General features: G+C 37.5%; 1 protein-coding gene across 4 annotated transcripts in view; it reads left to right on the top strand.

The window, feature by feature from the left end:
- Positions 1 to 23459, top strand: part of LRP6 (LDL receptor related protein 6) — a 175729-nt gene that overhangs the window by 122220 nt on the left and 30050 nt on the right. For all 4 annotated transcript variants that reach the window (XM_059935320.1, XM_059935319.1, XM_059935318.1 and 1 more), the window contains 8 exons: positions 7137 to 7353; positions 8455 to 8744; positions 10039 to 10265; positions 12239 to 12423; positions 13055 to 13381; positions 19994 to 20196; positions 21966 to 22177; positions 23056 to 23246. In XM_059935320.1, the coding sequence (XP_059791303.1) occupies positions 7137 to 7353; positions 8455 to 8744; positions 10039 to 10265; positions 12239 to 12423; positions 13055 to 13381; positions 19994 to 20196; positions 21966 to 22177; positions 23056 to 23246 (1852 nt within the window). The remainder of the gene's footprint in view (positions 1 to 7136; positions 7354 to 8454; positions 8745 to 10038; positions 10266 to 12238; positions 12424 to 13054; positions 13382 to 19993; positions 20197 to 21965; positions 22178 to 23055; positions 23247 to 23459) is intronic.

Below are 23459 nucleotides of genomic sequence, written 5' to 3'. Positions count from 1 at the left end.
ATGGAAAATTTCAGACATATAGTAAAGCAGAGTAAAGATACTCAGGAACTACCCGGCTTCAACCATTATCTGTCAATCTAGAATGCTCTTAAGGGGAGAGCCAAGGAGATGGCAGATAGGGATTCTCTTATTAATATAAATGTGATTTTAATACTTTTATTTTGAGATAACCTAAAAGAAATGAAAGAATCAGGCCTTTGTCCTTACTCTTACCAATCTCAGCTAGTACTTTGAAATGTAAACTTACAAATGTGATAAAAGATGAAAAAAGTAGAGTTTTATTAATTCTTTTCATGAGAAATCAGTTTTTGAAGTAATTTTAACCCGTATTAGAATTAAGTATAGTATAGCAGGGGAGGGAGGAAAGACGAAATGGAAGACATTTGTTTGTGGCTTTACTGAGCCTGATGAGTCTAGGGCAGCCCTGAAGGTGGCAGGTTTGAGAGGGGACAGAGATCTAATCTAAAACAGGAGTAAATTAATTTTGTTGTGGGCTGTAGAGTCACCACCATGAAATTCTAATCCTGTGCGGCCCACTAGGGTAGCCAGTAACCACATATGTCTATGGAGCACCTAAAATGTGGCTACTCTGAATTGAGATGCTTGAAGTGTAAAATGCATACTAAGAAGACCTAGTAAGAAAAAACATAAAATCTCGTTAATAAATTTTTAAAGAGTGATTACATGTTGAAATAAAATATTTTGGATATATATATGAATAGATTAAATATATTATTAAAATTACTTTTACCTGTTTTTCTTTTTTAAACTTTAAAAAATCTGGCTCCTAGAAAATTTTAAATTACACACATGACTCACATTTGTAACTTGTATTTCTTTTGGACAGCACTGTTGTAGACCCAACCCTGTTGTAAAAAGCTACAACAGTCAAGAATGGGAAGATAGGGAATTAAGGGAAGCAGTGTGCTTACAAATTTACATTTAAAGTATCTTAGCATATCTTAATTACATTGTTTAATTTGAAATAGATGTGATATATCTAGCTTTAGTGTGCACTTTATTTACTCCACTACCCACCCCCACCCCCCCCAAAAAAAACACTTTTAGTTTTTGCCTTTAAAGTGAGAGAACAAGGAATAGCTAGCTGGAAGGGTCTAATACTCTAGTGTGCAAAGCTATAAAATCCTTAGCTGTGGCTTTTAGGGAACTATATTTCAGTTCTTGGACTGTGTGCTATTCTAAAGATCTTCTTAAGACCTTCATTATCATTTGTTGTTGTTTTGCCAGATGTTGCTAAAAATTACCTTATCTTTTTAACATGTCCTTTGCTTGTTTTTCTTCTTCCTGAGACCCTTGCTTGCACTTAGAGCAGCATTAACACTGATCCAAGCCCCAGTTTTGTCAGGGGACCAGAGTGAAGATCACCAAAGCATTCCTAACCTACAGTCCTTTATGTGCAATTCTGAAATCCAAAAAGCTCTCGAAACGGAAAGTTATTTTTATTAATTCAGTTGGTAGAGAGTCTGGCTTGAGGGACTTCCCTGGCGGTGCAGGCAGGGGGTGCGGGTTCCATCCCTGGTGCGGGAGCCCAAGAAAACCAAAACACAAAATGGAAGCAGTATTGTAACAAATTCAATAAAGACTTTAAAAATGGTACACGTCAAAAACACTTAAAAAAAAAAAAAAGAGTCTGACTTGAAGCAGTGTAAGACTAATTGTAGTCTCTATTTATCGCCCTTTGTGGGAATATGTATATGTCTTGCTGCAAAAATATTATCATGCTAGGCAATGAAGTGCTGTCCTGGACCCAGGTAGAGGTGATACGACATGTGCATTGTGTTAGCCTTTCGGTATTTCAAAGAAGTCCGAATTCTAAAATAGAGCTAGCCCAGAGACTTTCAGAAAGGGGATTTTTGGACCTCTATTATCATCCCATAGAAATTGAAAATATTTTATTAACCATAATTCTGTATTTAAGATATTTATCTTTAGCACAATCTGGACACAGTGATAGAGGTAAATGAGGTCTTCCTGAAATACAGCTTTGTTATGTCACTCTCCTTAAAGTGCTTTCAGAAGTTTCTTGTTTTCTATAGTTTTTCTTACCTGGGATTTCATACCTCCTATAGGGTGCTGTCTCTGAGTCCCTTTTGTATTCTTTCTACCTCAATGCGTCTCTTTCAAAGTCAGTCAAACAAGACATCCTTGACTGTGTCTTAACGTATGTTACTTCTTTTATTCTGAAAAATCATTTTCTCTTTGTCAAAATTCTTCTAATTCTTGAAGGTGGATTTGAACTCCTGCTCCTTCCTAAAGTTTTTCCTGATTAGCTGTAGGCCAGAGAAGGGTGTATGTGTATGATTTTAATGTAAATTTAGTTTACTTCCTCAACCAGATTGTAATCCCTTAGCTAGAAGAGGCCCTGTTGTAAACTTCTTAGCATTCATCATGCTTTTCATGTGATTTGCATTTAGTAGATATGTTTATTAATGTTGTTTGATTTGGGGTGGGGAGTGGAGTTGAGGGTCTGGTAGAGCAGCAAAAAGTATATTCCAATCAGATTGTCAAACTGCTCCATTTTGTTTACTGTTTTAGTTACTGTGCGTCTAAGTAGCATAAGCAAACAATAAAAATGGGGGTTGGAAATGGGAATAAGGCTGCAGCCCTGCAGTTTTCCACTAGTTGCGAGGATACAGAAAGGTCTGTGTTGTTTTTATTCAGCTTAAAACTGTGTGGTCCTTTACTTCTACATATCCTTTTATATTTATGTATTAATTTTTATTTTGAAGCACTATATTTTACTAAATTAATTAAATATAGCCATTTAAATATAGCTGTTTACTTTTAGGGACTAAAGCATTTTACTAAAACAATAAAAGGCAAGAACCAGCATTTACTGAGCATCTACTAATCTGATACTGTGCTATATAAGTAAACATTCTTTTCTTTAATTCTTAAATAATTCAGTAATGTAAGTGCTCTCTCCCTATTTTACATGTGAGAAATTTCCTTAAGGGTATCTAGTGAGTGATAGAGCTTATATTTAAAATCCAAATCTGTCTAATTCTGCCAGAGTATTGTTTGCTAATCATAAGAGATTTTTAGAGAGCAGAAGAATGAAGAATATATGCTAAATAAGAAAATGCTGAGTTGTGTAAACCAGAAGAATCTTTTGGATTATCTTTTTGTTACTTTTCTCACTGTGGTTTTCAGTTTAATTCTTTGCCCATTATCTAAATTCATAGCTGATCAGCTATCTTTGTTTAAGTTGTTAATGTCTCAAAATGAACAAACAAGAATGTTGCGGGACACATAACTGAAAGAGGAGAGTTGGTTGATCCTGTAATGTGTTTGAAGTAGAAATTTAGATTTTATTTTTAAAAAGTTCAGTATTAGGCAACTAGTGTATGCTTTTAGATCAGCAAATAAATTTTAATAGGAAGGCCAATATTGGAGCATAGTAATCAGCAAAATTAGTATTAATTTATTAAATGTAAGATAATAATTGATTTAAGATAATACTGAAACGAGGAATAAGGTAAAAGCAGACACGTTTTACTATACCATACACTTGTAAGACAGTATTATTTTAGAATTCTGTAATACAGAATGTTTAGCACTCTGTGTTAGATGCTCTCTGATAGAGGATGATGAACTCCTCCCCCTAATGGAGAAGACAGGTTTCCTGTTAAGTATCTGACATTTTAGATGAGGTAGCAGTAGATTTTCTGGGAGATGCAGTGGGAAATATTACAGTAGAAACTGATGAGACTTTAGACTAGAACTTTGTAATTTTTCTGCATAAGGTAATATTAAAGACTTAAGACTTGATGGGCTTGTTGAAAGGTGTTTTATAGACAGAGAACAACTCAGAAAATCTTGGAACATATCCAGCCAGGTTTGAAAAAGGAAAGAGGAACCAGTGAGATGAAGAGATAGAAAGCAGATTGTGCACAAGAGCACAAGAGCAGAGAAGAACTGGAAAGTAGTCACTGATCATTTTCAGTAGTCATTTGAGCTTGTCACAGATTGTCAGCCAGTTGTAGGGAGGTAAGGGAATGAATGGTAAGAGGTGGAGGCAGCGGCTACAGATCATTCAAAGAACATGACAGCAAAAACAGAATCATTCAGCTTTTAAACAGTGTCTTTCTAAAATGGTGGAAACTGTGTTAAAGGCAGAAAAGAAGGACCTTATGGAGAGGGAGAAATTGGAGATCCTGGGAAGGAAGGACATAGTATTGGGAGGAAATTTTTGCAAGGAGGGTAGAGGAAGATACCAGAGTCAAGAAAGAATCTCCATATTAGGGTGGAGGCAAAAGGACAGAGTTTTAAAGTAAGCTTCTCCTACCTAAAATAATGACTATTCTAAATTATGTCTAATAAAGGAAAGATTTTCACCCTGATCAGAGTTTCCAGGCAGTAATAAAATGGGGCCAGAAATTCTTTCTTGGAGCTCTGCTTTTAGGAGGGATCAGGAATGTATCCATTCTCTAAAAGTAGGCAGTAGTATGCATTTTTACATGGATTTAAAATTTGGGCAAGAATACCTTTCATTCATTCACATGGCTAAGCTAGGATCTAAGGATAAGAACTGTTTTATAAATTTTTATTCCCATTTTTAAGAAGGTTTCTTGACTGTCATAGGTCTTAGGAAACCTGTCTCCTTTTAAAGGTTTTTTTTTTTAAAAAAATATATTTATTTATTTATTTTTGGCTGCACTGGGTCTTTGTTGCTACGCGCTGGCTTTCTCTAGTTGCGGCGAGCTGGGGCTACGCTGCATTGCGGTGCGCGAGCTTCTCATTGTGGTGGCTTCTCTTGTTGCGGAGCACAGGCTCTAGGCTCACGGGCTCAGTAGTTGTGGCTTTCAGGCTCAGTAGTTGTGGCGCACAGGCTTAGTTGCTCCGCAGCATGTGGGATCCTCCCGGACCAGGGCTTGAACCCGTGTCCCCTGCATTGGCAGGCGGATTCTTAACCACTGTGCCACCAGGGAAGTCCCTCCTTTTAAAAATTATTTAACAAATATTTATTGAGTTCTCTGCCAGGCTCTTTAATAGTAGCTGTGAAAGACATAAATAGATGAATTAGGTTTCTGCTATTCTAGAGATCACATCCTAGTTATATATGAAAACAGATTATCAACCTTTTTTCTCTGCTTAGTCATCTTACTCTTAAACACCAAAGTAATTTTAAGATAAACCGTAGACATCATAAAATATATCCAGGAATGGTCTGTTGCAAGAAAATATGTAAAAAATCCAAACTCATGTCTCAAGGAGAAATTATTTAAAAAGTATGTAATGTTAGGAGTTGGAGTAGTATTTAATTCTCTTTAACTATGTTTTTGACTTTTAAAAAACATTGTATTTAAATATAGATTTATTCAGTTGGCTTAATGGAAGTCCTCTTGTATCTAATATGAACAGATAAACATCCAACTAATATAATCTGTCTTCCATCAGATATAAATCAAATATTTATTGATATTTGCAAGTGAAGATACAAGAATATAGCACAACTTTGCTCAATTTTTAAGTATTTTGTTTCCAAGGTTTGGATGTTTGGGGAAGGTCAGCAAGTGTTTTAAAATTTTTAGAGAGGAGAGATAAAGACATTTGCTTGTCATTCCATCTAGGCATCACAGTATTGACTTACATGGAATATAATTTATGAATAAAAAATTAATACTTGTATAAGATTATGCCTGATACTTCTTTTTAGGTGGGTGTTTGCATGTACATGTTACTAGTAACAGAATAACATTTCTGAAGGCTGATTTGCCTGGTACACAGGCCACTTTAAATGATAGAAATGTTCTCAGATGAGGACTTGGAAGTTGGTGCTTTAGAATACTTCCTCTGTCTTTTAGAACAGAAGATTAGTACATGTTTCTGTAATGTCAGAGACAGATAAGACGCCTTTGCCACTTCTAGGGAAATTGCTGATGTTTATAATGAAAATGTCAGAATGAATTTAATAATGTTGCTATAGCAGGGGTCCCCAACCCCCGGGCCACGGACCAATAGTGGTCTGTGGTCTGTTAGGAACCGGGTTGCACAGTAGGAGGTGAGCCGAGCGAAGCTCCATCTGTATTTACAGCTGCTCCCCATTGGTCGTATTACTGCCTGAGCTCCGCCTCCTGTCAGATCAGCGGCGGCATTAGATTCTCATAGGAGCGCGAACCCTACTGTGAACTGCGCATGTGAGGGCTCTAGGTCGCAAATACAGATTATCATTAGCAGAGAGGTTTGACTACACAGAGACCGTAATAAATCAATTGCTTGCAGACTCATATGAAAACCCTGTCAGCCAGTGGCAAGTGAAAACCAGCTCAGGGCTCCCACTGATTCTGCATTATGGTGAGCTGTATAATTATTTCCTTATATACTTCATATTATATTACAATGTAATAGTAATAGAAATAAAGAGCACAATAAATGTAATGTGCTTGAATCATCCTGAAACCATCCTCCACCCGGTCCGTGGAAAAATTGTCTTCCATGAAACTGGTCCCTGGTGCCAGAAAGGTTGGGGACTGTAGGGTAGTTGGAAAGAGCTGATACATCCTAGTTACTTGAAACTTAGTTGCAGAGAGAGTATCTAGAGTGTTTGTTTGTTTTTTTTAATTTTTTAAGCAAAAACAATGAAATAAAAAATACACTAAATAAAGGAGTCCTAAAAAAGACATCAACTCTGTTTACAAGCTTTGTAACCTTATTTGAATCTTAGTTTGCTTAGATGTCAAACAGGCAAAACTCTCAGGATAAAATAAAATATGTTATAAAACACAATACGTAATAAAATAATATGTGCAGAGGTACACTATTATTTGAAAACAAATGTACAAGCAAACTTAAGGTGATACTATTGTACTTTTAATTTTTACACAGTCATTCAATAGAGGAGGTGCATACTAAATCTAATGTTGCCAGAATTTTTAGAAGGAAGGGTAATAAAAGACTGGAGAAATAGAGGTAAAATATGAGCCTACATTGAGTCTTTGAAATCATTCTCATTAAATGAACATGTTGTCATTTTGTGAAAGCATTGTAATAGGAGTAACTAAGATGACACTTGGATTTTGATGTAGGCACAGTTGGTTTTGTCATTTTTACATACATTTGAAGAATAAGTACACATCTTTTCCTCTTCCTTCTCTTTAAACTTAAACTTGAAGGTTATGAATACCGATGGGACTGGGAGACGAGTGCTAGTGGAAGACAAAATTCCCCACATATTTGGGTTTACTTTGTTGGGTGACTATGTTTACTGGACTGACTGGCAGAGGCGTAGCATCGAAAGAGTACACAAACGAAGTGCAGAGCGGGAAATCATCATAGACCAGCTCCCTGACCTCATGGGCCTGAAGGCCACAAATGTTCATCGAATCATTGGTAAGTAATTGCACGATTCTCTTAGAGACTGAACCAGGAATGAGAAAAGATGGAGACAGTCAGCAGCTTGTAAAGTCAGCAGTGTAAATTGTTGATGTTTTGAGGGGATATACATAAATTCTTTGTGGTACAAGTACGTTTTTCTCAAAGTCTGATACCTTTTACATCATATCCCATGGTGTCTTATGGTGGCTAAGGAAGACAGTGAACAGCTTTTAGACAATTATCTTCTTTCTCAGGGACTATCATTCCATTTCTTTCCACCTCCCTACTGTCAAACCCTAAATGTAAGAACCAGAGAAATTAAATAAATGTCCCAGGGAAAATACTCCAAATCACTTTCTTCTTTTGGTTCCTGCAACCTCCAAACATATTTTCAGCATATCACCAAGTTCAGTGATATTTGGGGATGACCTAGTGCTGGGCACCATGTAGATGGACCATGAATAATTTTGGAATCGAGAACTTTCTTTAAAGTTGTTTACCCGGAAACAAATGAGAACTTTAAGTTATCAGATTGATTGGCAGTAATAGACCTTTTAAATGTTGGCTTAGTACTCTGGCTACATAGTTTGAATCAAAGGGCTAAACTTAACACACACACACACCCCTTCATGAAAAGAATTTCTATTATATGAATAATGCAGTTTACTTAAAGTTTACTGTGGGTACAAAGGAAAGTATTTTTGTCATACCTTTATTCGCAGTTGATCAGCACAAGAGTTTTGACCTGCTCCGTTTTCAACCTGGGCCAGTTCACCACTCCTTAAGCAACGTGGTAGTCCCCACTCCTGGGAGGTCACCATACTGATGCCAACTTAATCGGATACCCAGTCAGCATAGAGCATTACCGGTCAGAACTCCTGGGCTCAAGCCATCCTGCTTGCGAGCAGCTGGGACTGTAGGCCTGCACACCTGTGCCTGGCCTTTTATTCCCTATTAATCCTCATAGTACATGTTTATGAGATTAGAACTGAAACTCTAGGTTTGGGAGCAAATATAATCCTCGGTCTTTGTGAAACAAATGCTTAGTCATTTTAAATTGAAAATGTGTTGGTTGTGTCAATGCGTGTGTCCTTCTGTGCCCTTTTATAATTTTAGGTTCCAACCCCTGCGCTGAGGAGAATGGGGGATGCAGCCATCTCTGCCTCTATAGACCTCAGGGCCTTCGCTGTGCCTGCCCCATTGGCTTTGAACTCATCAGTGACATGAAGACCTGCATTGTCCCAGAGGCTTTCCTTTTGTTTTCACGGAGAGCAGATATCAGGAGAATTTCTTTGGAAACTAACAATAATAACGTGGCCATCCCGCTCACTGGTGTCAAAGAAGCTTCTGCTTTGGATTTTGATGTGACAGACAACCGAATTTACTGGACTGACATATCACTCAAGGTTAGCAAAAGAACTGGAATATTAAAACTGGGGGCTAAAAGGGAGAGCGTCTAGAATTTCTGAGTCTTCGTGCTGTTATCAGCTTTCCTCATTACTTAATAGGCAGAGTTCAACAAAAACACTTAACTTTTTAAAGGAAGTCGAGGGAAAGGCCCATTCAGTATTTTATTAAGTATCTTTTAGTGCAAGATACTTTGCTTGAGTGTTCTAAATCTGCAAGACATAATCTTCCTCTACTTTGTTCTGTTTGAATATAATGAATGACATTTTCTTCAGTTAGAGAGTAAGCAATTGTATGCTTCATATAAATGGCTTATAGAGACTTGACTCTTAATTTATTAAAAAAAATTTTGGGGTGCCTGACTGAGGTAGAAAATGCCAATTATGAGTTATAGCATACCTTTTTTTTCCCCCCTAGAATAAATATTGAAAAGCACACTGAGTCAATAAGGAGGAGCTCTTAACCAGAAAATCTGGAGAATAAGCTTTCCTTCTTCCAGATTGTTTTGGACTTGTTTTAGATAACTTGCGTAAAATTTTGTCTCGTGCAAAAATCATGGAATGTTAGAGCCAGAGTTGGATTCTAATGGTGTTCAGTAAAATCTGTTAAATGAGTGAATAAATGCTTTATCTTGGCTTTTATTATGTGGGCTTGTAAGTTTCCTCATCTTGAAAATAGCGATAATGTCTATCTTGCAGGGCTGTTGTGAGGATTAAATGAGAAAATATATGTACACAAAGTACTTAGGATAGTACTTGCCAAGAAGTAGCAGCTATTATTAATAGCTTGAATTATGACGGTTTTAGTTTTTAGGGGATTCAAAGCTACAGTGGTAATGGTATGATAATAGTCATATGCGCGTCTATAAGGTATCAATATAAGGTTGTTGAGATCTTCAGTTGACACAATGACATGGCATACTCTCAAGTACCTTCAGGAAGCTGACTACCAGTTAAAAGTCTACAACATTCTGGTCACATCTTTTTCACTTGATTACTAATAAATTTTACAAGAATAGTCATTCCACTGTTTTACTAGAATACATTTCTGGTCCTTAAAAATTTCAAAACTTTCTCCCTGAATTGGCGATAAAACTTGAGGTCACAGTTGCATTTATTAGAGATTGACATCATTTTTTTTTTCTTTGCTCATAAAATATGTGAATTGTATTGAGAAACTATGCCTCTGGCTCTTCTGGATCCTCCCACCCAACAAAAACCAAACCATACGTTCCTTCTGGATAATGTTTTGTACGTAAGCCCTGTGACTTTTTTGTTAATCTTATTTTTGCAGACCATCAGCAGAGCCTTTATGAATGGCAGTGCACTGGAACATGTGGTAGAATTTGGCTTAGATTATCCAGAAGGCATGGCAGTAGACTGGCTTGGGAAGAACTTGTACTGGGCAGACACAGGAACAAATCGAATTGAGGTATCAAAGTTGGACGGGCAGCACCGACAAGTTTTGGTGTGGAAAGACCTAGATAGTCCCAGAGCTCTTGCATTGGACCCCGCTGAAGGGTAAACAGCTTTTTGTATGCATTCTTTGCAACTGCATTGCTCATGGCCAAGTTATGGATTATATTCTTGATGTCTTAAATAATGCTTTTAGGAATTTGAGAAGTCAACCATAGACAGGCTTTATCTTAAAACCATTAGTTGAGATTTCACTGATTTAGAATTAATAATTATTTGCTAAATTTGACTTTTGTCATCATTAACATTGGGTGAAAAAGATTAGTGAAATGGATTAATAATTAAATATTAATGATCATACTTATATACTAAGTAGACAGCCTTTTTAAAGGTGTCATCAAGTCTGTATTTGCTTGCACTCTCTCCCAAGTTACACCAGATTCCAAACCTATGAAAGTAAACCCACTGAAATAATGTGTGCTAGGAAATAACTGCATTTTACAAGCTCCATTCTAGAATGTTTGTTAATTCAAAAATGGACAATTAGTTTGATTATTATTATAAACTTGGGGAAACTTTGATAGTAAACAGTGAACTTTCTGATAAATAAACTATTTATTTACAACGTGACATGTTTTTCAACGGTAGATGACCCTTCTTACATGATCTAGCAAGTTTTAAAAAGCCAGCATCTAAGAAATCTGAAATTTGAAGAATAACTCCATTTTAAAAAGCAGAAGTTAACAATGTGAACATACAAACATATTTACTATAGCCATAATGAAAAATAGTTTCCCTGAATCAGTCAGTTCCATGGTTAGCTTGTTAGCCATGTAGTTAAGAAGGTCATACTGAAAGCACCCTCTCTGTGCTGACATGTTGTGATTAGGTTATGGTGATTTTTATTCTAAACATTAGTTACCAGACAGATATATTTAGTAGTTGGGACGAAGGCCTCTAGTTTATGTGGCTGCTGGCAACTGTGAAATTTCTCCCACAGTTGTTTTCTCTTGGGCTCTTGGGGTGTGCACGTGCCTGTCAGCTGACAAGTACAAATGCAAACAAAGACCGAGACAACTTCAGTTTTCAGAAAAGCGTGTTCATACATTGCTACCAAATCAACCATCAGCTAACAGGCTGATGAGTGAATGTCTCCCATGGGTATTTGATGAGACCTGGCATGTGGAGAACATTCCTAGTCCCAGTATTCAGAGTGTCTTGAAACTAGCACAACTAGTTCAGCTGAAAGGGCATTTGGCTAAGGATTAGCTTCTAGTTCTAGCTCTGCCATATGACTGGCTTGAAGACATAAGACAAATCAGTCACACTTTTAGTGCCTTGGCCTCCTCATGTGTAAAAAGCCTGTACTGTTGGGCCGCTCTAAGGTTAAGGTGAAAAACTCAAAAGAGTACAATAAAAGCAAAAGAGTGTTCTAAAATTTCACAGGGGTTGTAGTAATAGCGTTCACTGACCAGCTGACACATTAAGGGGTGGTTCGTTGCTCTTACACGTAGCAGTATGTTACCTTGGACCATGTGACCAAATACATTTTCAAACTTTGCTTTTAAATTTCAGTTAAAGGCTATTAATTTTTACCCTTGATGTACTGCTGCAACTTGGTTTGGGGGAGAGTTGATGACACAAATTGAAAAGAAGTTTAAAAATTTAAAAATTCGAATTACTTGTATTCAGAAATACATGTATTTTGTTCTGAAGTGAATCAGGTTCTGAGACCAGAGCTTTAATTCTTTCCTAACTTCTTGAATATTAGTTTTATAAATGCAAGTGCTGCAATAAGGAAATCATTGGTTTGTTTCCAGTTCCTAGGTTTTGGATGGAACAAATTCATTGGAAAGACTAAGGAAAGCTGACTCACTTCCTTTTTAGAATATGAGAAAAAATATTTAGTTGAGGCTGCCAGTATTCTTGAAAAAAATTATAGCTATGATTTTGCTTTACCAATTTCCTTGACTTAATGTATATTTTCTTTAAATTCATTTAGTTACTATGCATGAATATGATCCTTTCTCCCAAATAGTCAAAAATGAAATGTTAAATATCCACTGTTTTGAACTTAGATTTATGTATTGGACTGAATGGGGTGGAAAGCCTAAGATAGACAGAGCTGCCATGGATGGAAGTGAACGTACTACATTAGTTCCAAATGTGGGGCGAGCAAATGGCCTAACTATTGATTATGCTAAAAGGAGGCTTTATTGGACAGACCTGGACACCAACTTAATAGAATCTTCAAATATGCTTGGTAAGCTGTACTCCTTTTTGTTCAGACAGATAGTATATAATCCTTTCTGTGCAAAACTCAGTGGCTGTTATTTACCATAGGTTAGATACTATTAATAAAACTTCATATGAATGTCTAGGTTCTTCCTCTGTCTCACACTGTATCCTATTTATTAATAGTGGGCCAAATACTTGGATTCATATCTCTTTAATATGTGGAAATTTCATTACTGTTGGGCTTATTATGGAATTTATAACACCCTGGATATTCCTGAAGTGACTTTTTGTACCAGTAAAATACAATATATGCATTTCCATCTTTTTATGGAAGGAAAAATAGTTGAACTATAGACCTTTACGGAGGGAAAATAAGACCACAATCAAAATAGATCATTTACAGGAGTTTAAACAAACTCAGTGATTTGTAGCAAGAATGTTAGTTTGAGGCATGGGGTCAGACTGCAGGTGGGTTGATTTCAGAGGACCAGTCTGGTTTAAGAATTGCTTTTAAAGGGATTTTTCTGTTTTAAATTGCTTACAAAAGTAATGTTTTATATGTTAACATTTTATTTTATTTTTGCCAACAAGACTCTTACATTCTCACATATTTCATCTCTCTGCTTCTCCCCTTTCTACTACCTTTCTGAAAACAGGACTCAACCGTGAGGTTATAGCAGATGACTTGCCTCATCCTTTTGGCTTAACTCAGTACCAAGATTACATCTACTGGACGGACTGGAGCCGACGCAGCATCGAGCGTGCCAACAAAACCAGTGGCCAAAACCGCACCATCATTCAGGGCCATTTGGATTATGTGATGGACATCCTCGTGTTTCACTCCTCTCGGCAGGCAGGGTGGAATGAGTGTGCTTCCAGCAATGGGCACTGCTCCCACCTCTGCTTGGCAGTGCCAGTTGGAGGCTTTGTTTGTGGATGCCCTGCCCACTACTCTCTTAATGCTGACAACAGGACTTGCAGTGGTAAGCTGCATTCCCCCCCCCCCCCCAAAAGCGATCGAGAATTAGAGGAGAAAGCAGGATTGTGAAAACACTGTAGTTCATGGTCTTTCTAGAGGAAAAAGCTGTAGAGGTCCAGAGTTGATCATTTGTTTAATAAAAGGGAAGGACTAAACGTGGAAAAATGCAAGTGTTTGTTACTTTTATTTGTTTGGTGCTAACTAGTTGATGTTATGGAAAAATTGATCCTATAGAAAAAGTAAGTCTTTTATCCTTGGGGATTAAATATGTATTGAAAAATTTGCACCGCTTCTTTGAGAGAGACAGCACATATGTGTGCTATACATATTTATTCATGATAAGGGAAGAACAGTACAAACAGTACAACAAAGAGAATCTACAAAATACAATCTCCTTGTCCTTTGAAGTTCATAGAACAGGCTAAAGATGAAGAATTTAAGTGTGTAAGAGGCCAGGCAGAAAATGCTATGAGTAAATTTAGCCCAGTATGGAACAGTAGTAAATATATGGGGAAGGGAAACTGGAGAGCACATGCTCTGAACATAGTGAGTGGTCGCCACTTATTTCTAGCTGATGTTACCAGATCTTCTCAGATTCACATGCACACAGAGACACGCACACATACAGTGCTAAGAACACCAAGACACAGTGTGTAACAAAAGATTGTTGGCTTGGGGAGTCCTGATTTATGATTCAAGTGTGCATGAACGCCCATGTCTTGGTGGATAGACAAGAACAAATTGGTAGATATGATAAAGAAATAGATCAGAAAAAGTAGATTCGTGGGAGAGAAGTAGGGTATGGTTCACTAAGTTAGAAGGTAACAAAATTGCTGTAGGGTATTGGATATAGTGAACTATTGAAATTACCTTATTCTGTGCCTGAAAGTATAGGAGGTCACATAGGAAAGGATTTAGTCTGTTCTGGCTCAAGACTTCAGTTCTGAAAAAGAAAGTACATCAGTTTATAGTTCAATGGTTTGGCATCTCTGTCACACGTTAAGTTTTGTGTTTTACCGAAGCAAGTCACATAAATTTTTTAAGCCTTAATTTTTCTCCTTTGTACAATGGGAATAATAATAGTAACTAACTTGTAGGGTTGCTATGAAAATTGAATAAGATATAATAACATGATTGCTGTGGAGAATGGATTTGAGGAGGAAAATAAGTGGTCGCAGGGCAGTCAGACTCTTATGATAATGCAGGTCGACTTAGACGGGGCTGGTGGCAGTCGTGATGGAGAGACGTCGATGGGTTCAAGGTATATTTTGAAACTAGAATGAACAGAACTTGTTAATGAGTTGTATATGAGGAAGAATAAGAGGGAGGAAGCAAGGATGACTCCTAGATTTTTGGTTTGAGCAGTTAAGTAGATAGTAAATGGGGAGGATTAATTTTCAAAAAGAATTTTAAAATTTTAGGTTTGTATTGATTTTCCTATGGGAAATAGAAATATTAAATAGGTAATTGTAGGGACTTCCCTGGTGGTGCAGTGGTTAAGAATCCACCTGCCAATGCAGGGGACATGGGTTCGAGCCATGGTCCGGGAAGATCCCACATGCCGCGGAGCAACTAAGCCCATGCACCATAACTACTGAGCCTGCGCTCTAGAGCCCGCTTGCCTAAAGCCTGTGCTCCGCAACAAGAGAGGCCACCGCAATGAGAAGCCTGCGCACTGCAACGAACAGTAGCCCTCACTCACTGCAACTAGAGAAAGCCCGCGTGCAGCAACGGAGACCTAACGCAGCGATAGATAGATAGATAGGTAGATAGATAGATAGATAGATAGATAGATAGATAAGATAGATAGATTAGATAGATAGAAATTGTATAGAAGAATCCATGGCTCAGAGAGAGAGATGAGGTTAGAGGTATTAATTTTAGAAATGCCAGCATGTATTTAAAATAGGTACTTAAGGAGAGGGTGTAGACCTGGGGTCAGCAAACTTTTTCTTTAAAGAGCCAGAGAGTAAATATTTAGGCTTTGTGAATCCTATAGTCTCCCTCACACCTATTCAGCTCTGTACACTGCAGTGTGATAGCAGCCATAGATGTTACATTTTTAAAATGTGGCTCAATTCTGATAAACTTTATTATAAAAACAGGCAGCAGGCCAGATTTACCTTGTGGGCCATAATTTGCCAACTCTAGTGTGGCGAAAAGAAGGGGTCTAGTAACCTCAGGAACTCTGGTTGAGAAGGGAAAGCTGGCAGTGGACACAGAAAAGCAGCAGCGAGAAAGGCCAAAGGAGAACCAGGAGAAGATAGTGACACAGAAGACAGAAGATTGTTTCAAAATAGAACTGTGTTAATGCTGTTGACAGGTTGAGTAAGGTGAGGCCTAAAATAGTATCCATTGGATATTTGGATGAGGTGGTTATTAGTAACCCTAAAAAAAGTAATTTCAGGGAGGTAATGGTGAAAGATGGGAATAGATCAACAAGTGAATGGAGAAAAGGAAGGGGAGGTAGTGTATGTGTTATGTAGACATCTTTTTTAAGAAGTTTAACTTTGGAAGGAGAAAATTGGGGTAATAAGTGATGGAGGATGGAGACAGAAGAATATGGAAAGACCTTTTGAGGTCATTATTGTTTGGGCTGATTTTACCAGTGTGTGCTAGTTGGTGAGTGAAGGTCTTGAGAAATCAGTGCTGAGTGTCCCTAATGTCTGTCTTTGGCTCTTTCTGAGATGATTGGCAGTGTTTCAAGAGGCTTCCTGTTGCATGTTCTTTTTATAATGAGTACTATTTAATATTTGTGCACAGATGTATTAGATTCCAAAGCAGATTACAAGAGAAGTTTAACACAAAGTACTTGCCCTCAAAAAGTTTTCTAACATTGTGTAATTTACTCCTAGACCTGTGTTTCAAAAGCTAAATCAGATCATGTTGTTACTCTGCTCAAAACCTCCCATTTCACACAGAGTGAAAACCTAGTTCTTATAATGGCCTACAAGTTCCTGCATGATCCGTACCCCACACTTTGCACCCCCCGCCCCTTGCTCCTCTAACCTCAGCTTTTACCATTCTCTCTCTTGCTCTCTCCATGGCAACCACACCAGCCTCATTGCTGTTTTCAAATATGCCAGTTACTCCTACTTCAGGACTGTTGTACTGCTTATTTCCTCTACTTGGAATGTTCTTCCTGCAAATATTTGCATGGATATACTTCACCTCCAAGTCTTTGCTTAATTGTGACCTCCACAGTGAGACCTGATCTGCCCGATTTAAAATTGCAAGTCATCCTTCCACCCTATCTAACATTACCAGTGCCCCTTACCTGCCATTTTTCTTTTTCCTGTGACACTTAATCACTCTCTGATATACTATATAATTTATATACTCTATTATTTATATACCATAGCCTCTTTATTATGCTTATTACTTGTTACCTGTTTACTGGAATATAGACTCCATGAAGCAGCATTTTTTTCCTGTTTTTCCACTGATGTATCTTAGGTGCCTAAAAAAGTGTTCAGTAAATAGTAATCATTCAAGAAATCATTGTTAAATAGAAGAATGAAGAAGCAGGACAGGATTTGGAAAAACATGTGCTCTTCCATTCAGCAGCAGCTTTGTGACCTGGGAAAAATTACTTAACCTTTCTGAGCTTTTCTTTAAAAATTACTTAACCGTTCTGAGTTTGCTCACCTATAAAATGGAGTAATTTGGGGTATTGGATGACATCTGGTATGATGTGTGACATCTTGGAGTTCCTAAATAAATGCTTCTTTTCTTTCCCAGTTTTCTGAAATAATTTTATTTCCTTACTTTCAGAATCATGGCTACAGGGCTGTCCTCAGTTGTCATGATCTCATGCTTGTTTATTCTTTTGTTTACTCATTTATTCTTTCAATGAATATTTACTGAACACCTAATCCACACTGGGCATCATTTGAGCCAGTGAAGAATGTAGCACTGAATAAAATAGACATTAATCCCTGCCCTCATGGAGCTTACATTTCAGTGGGACAGATAATGAACTAAATAAGTAAACTGTGTCATGAGTTAGATGGAGATGAGTGTTATGGAGAAAATTAAGAGCAAGAAAGGGTGGGTAAGAGGATCACAGTGTTAAATAGGGTCATGAGAGAAGTCCTGACTGTAAAAGTGACACTATGTCCGGAACTGAAGGAGGTGAGGAAATGAGCTATGCTGGATATCTGGTAGAAGACCTGTCAAGCAAAAGGGAATAGCAAATGCAGAGGCCCTAGGGGGAAGCATGTCTGGCATATTAGAGGAACACCTAGGAGGCCAGTGTCTCTGGAACACAGTGAATAGAGATTAAGTCAGAGAGGAAACAGGAGGCCAAATTGTGTAATCCCTTGTTCAGTACTGAAGTGGTTGGCCTCTATGGAACCTTTGTGCGAATTGGGAAAAGATGTTTCCTCTGGGCAGATGCAGCTGCCTAGGTGCTTGACTTGGCTAGTGAAGTGTGGACTGGACTTCAGTCCCTACTTGGTGCCTTTGGCACAATGCACAAGTGGCACAGTCAGACATGGTGGGCTTGGCCTTGTCATTTATGCTGTTCTTACACCAGAGTAATACCTTTCTTTAAGCTTTGGGTGAACACTTGTGTCTTCAAAGGAGAGCTGAAGAGCTTCCTCCTACCTCATCCTCCAACTTCTGTGTGTGGCTGTCTTCATTGCGGGAATGCAAAACAGAGTCAACCTCACAGGACGGTTTGGAAAGCGTTCTGCAGGAGATGAGGGAGTGGTGGTTAGAGGTTACATAAATCAGGATGGATTTAGGCTTACAAAATTGCATATTCTTCGTCACTTTTGTAAATAAGTCAAAACATCAGCTTCCTCTTAGAAATATTTAGCCAGCTGTAATTATTAATGTCATCCATAGACTTTTTGAAACAAGCATTTATTTGGAGCCATATTTGGCTTTGTCTTAATCTACATTTCTAGAACACCTAATCGTGGAATCTTATTAAAGGTTAAAACTTGTTTCAAAAAAAAAAAAAGCTACCCAGTGAAACATACTTGGAGCCAAATACATATTTGAGTGTTTCCCAGGCAGGAAAAGTTGACACCTAAAACTGTGGGGTCTTTCTTGTAAGTTTCATTGTATGTCTTAGTATAAGCGGTGCTTATTTTGTTGGAAATGTAGAATTCAGAACTTTTTTTTCTATTTTCTTGATTTACAAGAATGTAGTACTGCGAAAAAAATAATTCTTTTAAAAAAAAAAAGATGGGAGACTTGTTAACTACTCTATTGTGACCTGTATTCTTACTGCTTAAGGCATGGGTTCTACTAAAATTGCTGAAAGTTGTTAAATCAATATGTTATGGACTCCAGGTAATGGAGAGTTCCAGTGGGATCATTGGAATACTTTCTAAATCTTCCAAGCTAGGTGTGGACTTTTAGCCAGTGAGGAACTCAAAGCAGAATTTCAGTGCTGTGAATACCAAGTTTCTTTGTGAGAACCAGTGAATTTCTTTGGGATTTAAGCCAATATACATTTGGGTGTAAATGTAAAGTCAACCAGGGAACCACAAATAATGGAGCTGTGAAGAATGGGGTTTAAGGGGAAATAAAGCAGGGAGTTCTGTCTTGGCCATTTATGTTTATATCCCTGAGAAGGACAAAATTCTCCTGGATTTAGGTGATGACTGAGCAACAAGAGTATAATTACGGAATTTTTACATATATTTTAAATGAAAATTTTAAAAATGCTATTAGACTTTGAAGTTTTTGGTAGCACTGCCAGATGCTGTCGTTTTCTAGATTAGAGGCCTAGTCCCTGGGAAAGGGAATGTTGTCTCTGTTGCATTTTCCCATTTCATAAATTTAAGGGCATCAACTTAAGTGTGTTTTTTTTTTTTTTTACTGGCTCCCTCTCCTTGCAACCCACTATGCAAAATATTAAGCCTATGTCTGCAACCAGTGAGGGTTTGTTTGAATCCTACTAATACCAAGTTTATTACTGCTACTACTGATAATAATAAACAGTAGTTATTTTTACTTGATATTTACATAATGCCTTACAATTTTTTGTTGAGGTATAATTGCCATAATGCCTTACAGTTTTTAAAGTATTTTCACATATGTTGTAAAATTTTTATAGCAACTCAATGACCAGGACAACATAACTATGACCTTATTTTACAGTTGAGTAGATTTTGACCCAAAGAGGTTTAGGGCCTTAGTTAAGATCAAGCGACTAAATAGTGTGAGAAGTGAGACTAAAACCAATCTTGAAGTTTCTTCTTTGACCTATGGAGACCCAGGCTTCCTTCCACCTACAAGAATTGGTTTTGGAGGAGTTAGGATTATTTACTTGGCAGACAGGAGTATTTTGTCTGTCTTTATTAAATGCTTCATTAAAATCAAGTGTCCTATGATACCACTGTGGACAAGACAGAGAAAAAGTGGCTAGTTGGCTGTTATCATGGGGTAAATTCATAACTGGTTTGGTAACCAGAGCGCTGATCAGTGTTGCCTCTAAGAGAGTTTCTGGAGGCATTCCAAAGGGTTTTGTCTCAACCTTACCTTTTCAACATACATGTCTGTTTTGTATGAGATACAGACAACAGGCTGATCAAATCTTTGAGTGATACAAGACTTAGGGTAACTATGTTTTTCCTCTTTGCTTTTTTCTTTCTTTAAGCTCCAACTACTTTCCTGCTCTTCAGTCAAAAGAGTGCCATCAACCGCATGGTGATTGATGAACAGCAGAGCCCCGACATCATCCTTCCTATCCACAGCCTTCGGAATGTCCGGGCCATTGACTATGACCCACTGGACAAGCAGCTCTATTGGATTGACTCACGACAAAACATGATCCGAAAAGCACAAGAAGATGGCAGCCAGGTAATTCAGGGCTGCGTTCAAGATCCAGTTCTTCTGCCGAGTAATTGGACCAGCCAACCATCCTATTTTACTTAAGTCTTGACTCTGCTTATGTGTGTGTGTGTGTGTGTGTGTGTGTGTAAAACTGGAATTCTGAACCTAGCAGCTTTTTTCCCTCCTAATGATTTTTGAGTAAACAATTGTTTGATACTTATGTTAGAATGAAGATTGTGTTGCATTAAAATAACTTATGCTCATATGTTAGTATGACTGTCAGTGCCACCCATATCATTTATATAGTTTTTTTTTTAATTCCATTTACATGGAGTGTTGGAAACTTTGAAATCAAATAAACCCTTGGTTCTGATCTCAGCTTTGTCACTCACTAGGATTCTTACGAACTTTTTAGCTGAAAGGAATGTAAAGCACATAGCCCATTATCTGTTACATCGTGGGCACTCAATAAATAATAGTTCTATTACTAGTTAACTATTATTTAAAAGGTTCAGAGGATGGGAAACATAAAACACAGTCTCAGTAAAATTACATCTAGGATATGTTATCATTAGTCTAATGTTTTTTTGTTTTTGTTTTGGTAACTATTATTTGGTAACTGTGGGATAGGAATGAAAATATTATCAACACGTCTTATCTGTGCTTACATTCTAGTCATGATTTACATACCACTGTCCATAATTCTTTGCTTTCTTCCTGTGTCCAAGCAGTATTAGACCGGGATTACTATAAATAATTATTTGTCATTTTCCTTTTAACAGTAGTGTTAAGTTGGATTTTTAATGCATTAAAATTTAGGGAGCCTGTTAGGGAGATTAGATTACTTATTTTTTATATGTCTTGTCTGACAAAAAAGAGCAAGGAGATAGTGTATTTAGGGCTGCCGAGGATCATTTAGGGGTATAGTTGTAGCGGTATATTACAGATGCACTTTACACGGTGTAGGCCAGGACCAATAGACTGATAACTAGTTGATAGAAATTATAGCTCTTCTTATATAGCTGAGGACATAGCAAATAAATGAGATAGCCTTATTAAGGAGTGTTACCTCAGAGATGCCGAGTAAATAAAATATAATTTATTCAGATAAAAGAGATGAAGAAAGCCTCTCCTTTTGCTTGGCTTTGTTTAAAAAAAAAATTTTGGTGAGGGGTTAGATTTGAGGATTAGAGAAGGACATGACTGATAGATGTGGTTTGTAGCCCTGACTAATTGCTGCTGTCTCTAGAGCAGAGTTTCTCAGCTTCCGCACTGTTGACCTTTTTGGCTGGATAATTCTTTGTGTGGAGGCCTGACATGTACGTCGTAGGATGTTTAGCAGCATCCCTGGCCTCTCCCCACGAGAAGCCAGTTACACTCTCATAGGCGTGACAATCAAAAATGTCTCCAGACATTGGCCAGTGCCCCTGGTGGAGGCGTTTGCAAATGCAGAATCGCCCCTGGTTGAACACCACTGCTTTAGGGGTATTTCTAGAGTGTGGTTCTAGCCGCAGTTGTCTCTAGTGTACAGGGACACCTGCCACCTTCTCACTCTCATTTCTGAGCAATGCACTGTCAGCTTCTTAGAGCAACTAACATGGCCTCAGCTCGCTCTTCTGCTTTATGTCGTAATAACCAAAGGGAACATTTGAAATGTTCACTAAGAATGTTGCTTGAGACTTGAGAGTTCCTTCTCAGGTGTGTGACCACATAAGTGTAAGTATTGTGAGTGATCTCCTCGGAGCTATCTGGCTTGGAATCTAATTTTCTGTGTGTGTTTCTTTTTCTTTCCTTAGGGCTTTACTGTGGTTGTGAGCTCAGTTCCGAATCAGAACCTGGAAATACAGCCCTATGACCTCAGCATTGATATTTATAGCCGCTACATCTATTGGACTTGCGAGGCCACCAATGTCATTAATGTAACAAAATTAGATGGGCGATCGATTGGAGTGGTGTTAAAAGGCGAGCAAGACAGACCTCGAGCCATTGTGGTAAACCCAGAAAAAGGGTATGTTACTAAGGTGGCATCTGAAACCCTCATCAGCCTTCCTTTTCAGCCCATGTATATTCTTGCTTTCCCTGATTTTACTGTCTAGAATTTCCTTCCTTAGTCACTACTGCTTTAATTCTAATTTCTACCCATACCTCCAGGACTGTTTGAACTGTAACATCCTCCGTGAAGTTTCCGTTGATCTGCCCCACCCTCAGCCAGATGTGACGTTCCCCTCTCTCAAATACCCACCGCTCTGTGTCTGTACCTCTCTAGTTATACTTAGTCCTTTCCAATTTACCTTATACTTAATTGTTTTTCAGTCTTACGTTTTCTACTAGATTTTAGGTTCTTTTATGATAAGAACTAATATGCCTTCTTTCATTTAATATAGAGCTTTGCATTTAATGAATTGTATTTACTTGAATCTGAATGAATGATAAGGAATTCAGCAGGGAAAGTAGCTTACTTCAAAGGAGTTACAGGAAAGAGATGAACTATAGAAGTTAAATATAAGAAATGATTCATATACGACTTATTTTCAGTTATGAAATGGACTAATAGAGAAGAAATTTAAAATTTTGTGCCCAGATCTCTCTGATTACTGCTATTTTCTTTTATTTATTGTATTGTATTATTCCAAAAGCATAAGGCTGCCTGTATCTAACACTTTGTTTTATTAATTCCTTAAAGTTAACTCCCTAAGAACTTCTGTGCACCCTTTGTTGCTATTATTGAAATTAATATATCCCATGACCTTCAAAAAAATATGTTCTAAAACATTTTAAAATAAGATTTAAAAATATTATTTTACTTCCTTTTGTCTTAACAGCAATATTCTCATTTTGTGTGATTTCTTACTTTGGTAAACTTATAGTTTCCTCCTTTCTCTTCAGGTATATGTATTTTACCAATCTTCAGGAAAGGTCTCCCAAAATTGAACGAGCTGCTTTAGATGGAACAGAACGGGAAGTCCTCTTTTTCAGTGGCTTAAGTAAACCAATTGCTTTAGCTCTTGATAGCAGATTGGGCAAACTCTTTTGGGCTGATTCAGATCTCCGGCGAATTGAAAGCAGTGATCTCTCAGGTACCCAAGAAATGTGTTTCCTTATTTTGATTTGAGTTATTGAGATGATTCACCAATAGCATTTGTATTTTCCTTCTATTGTATTATTTTTGTACACATTTCTTTACAGTTTTATTTACTAAGAATAGTCAGCATCAAGTTGGTTGGGAAGCACTTTTTCTTCAACCATCAACATGATTACTCCATTTTTATCTAATAACTTGCCAATTTTCT

Source organism: Balaenoptera ricei, chromosome 10 (genome assembly GCF_028023285.1).
Source record: "Balaenoptera ricei isolate mBalRic1 chromosome 10, mBalRic1.hap2, whole genome shotgun sequence".
Classification (NCBI taxonomy): Eukaryota; Metazoa; Chordata; class Mammalia; order Artiodactyla; family Balaenopteridae; genus Balaenoptera; species Balaenoptera ricei.
Note: the sequence above shows the minus strand (reverse complement) of the source record. Positions and strands in the feature narration are given on the sequence as shown.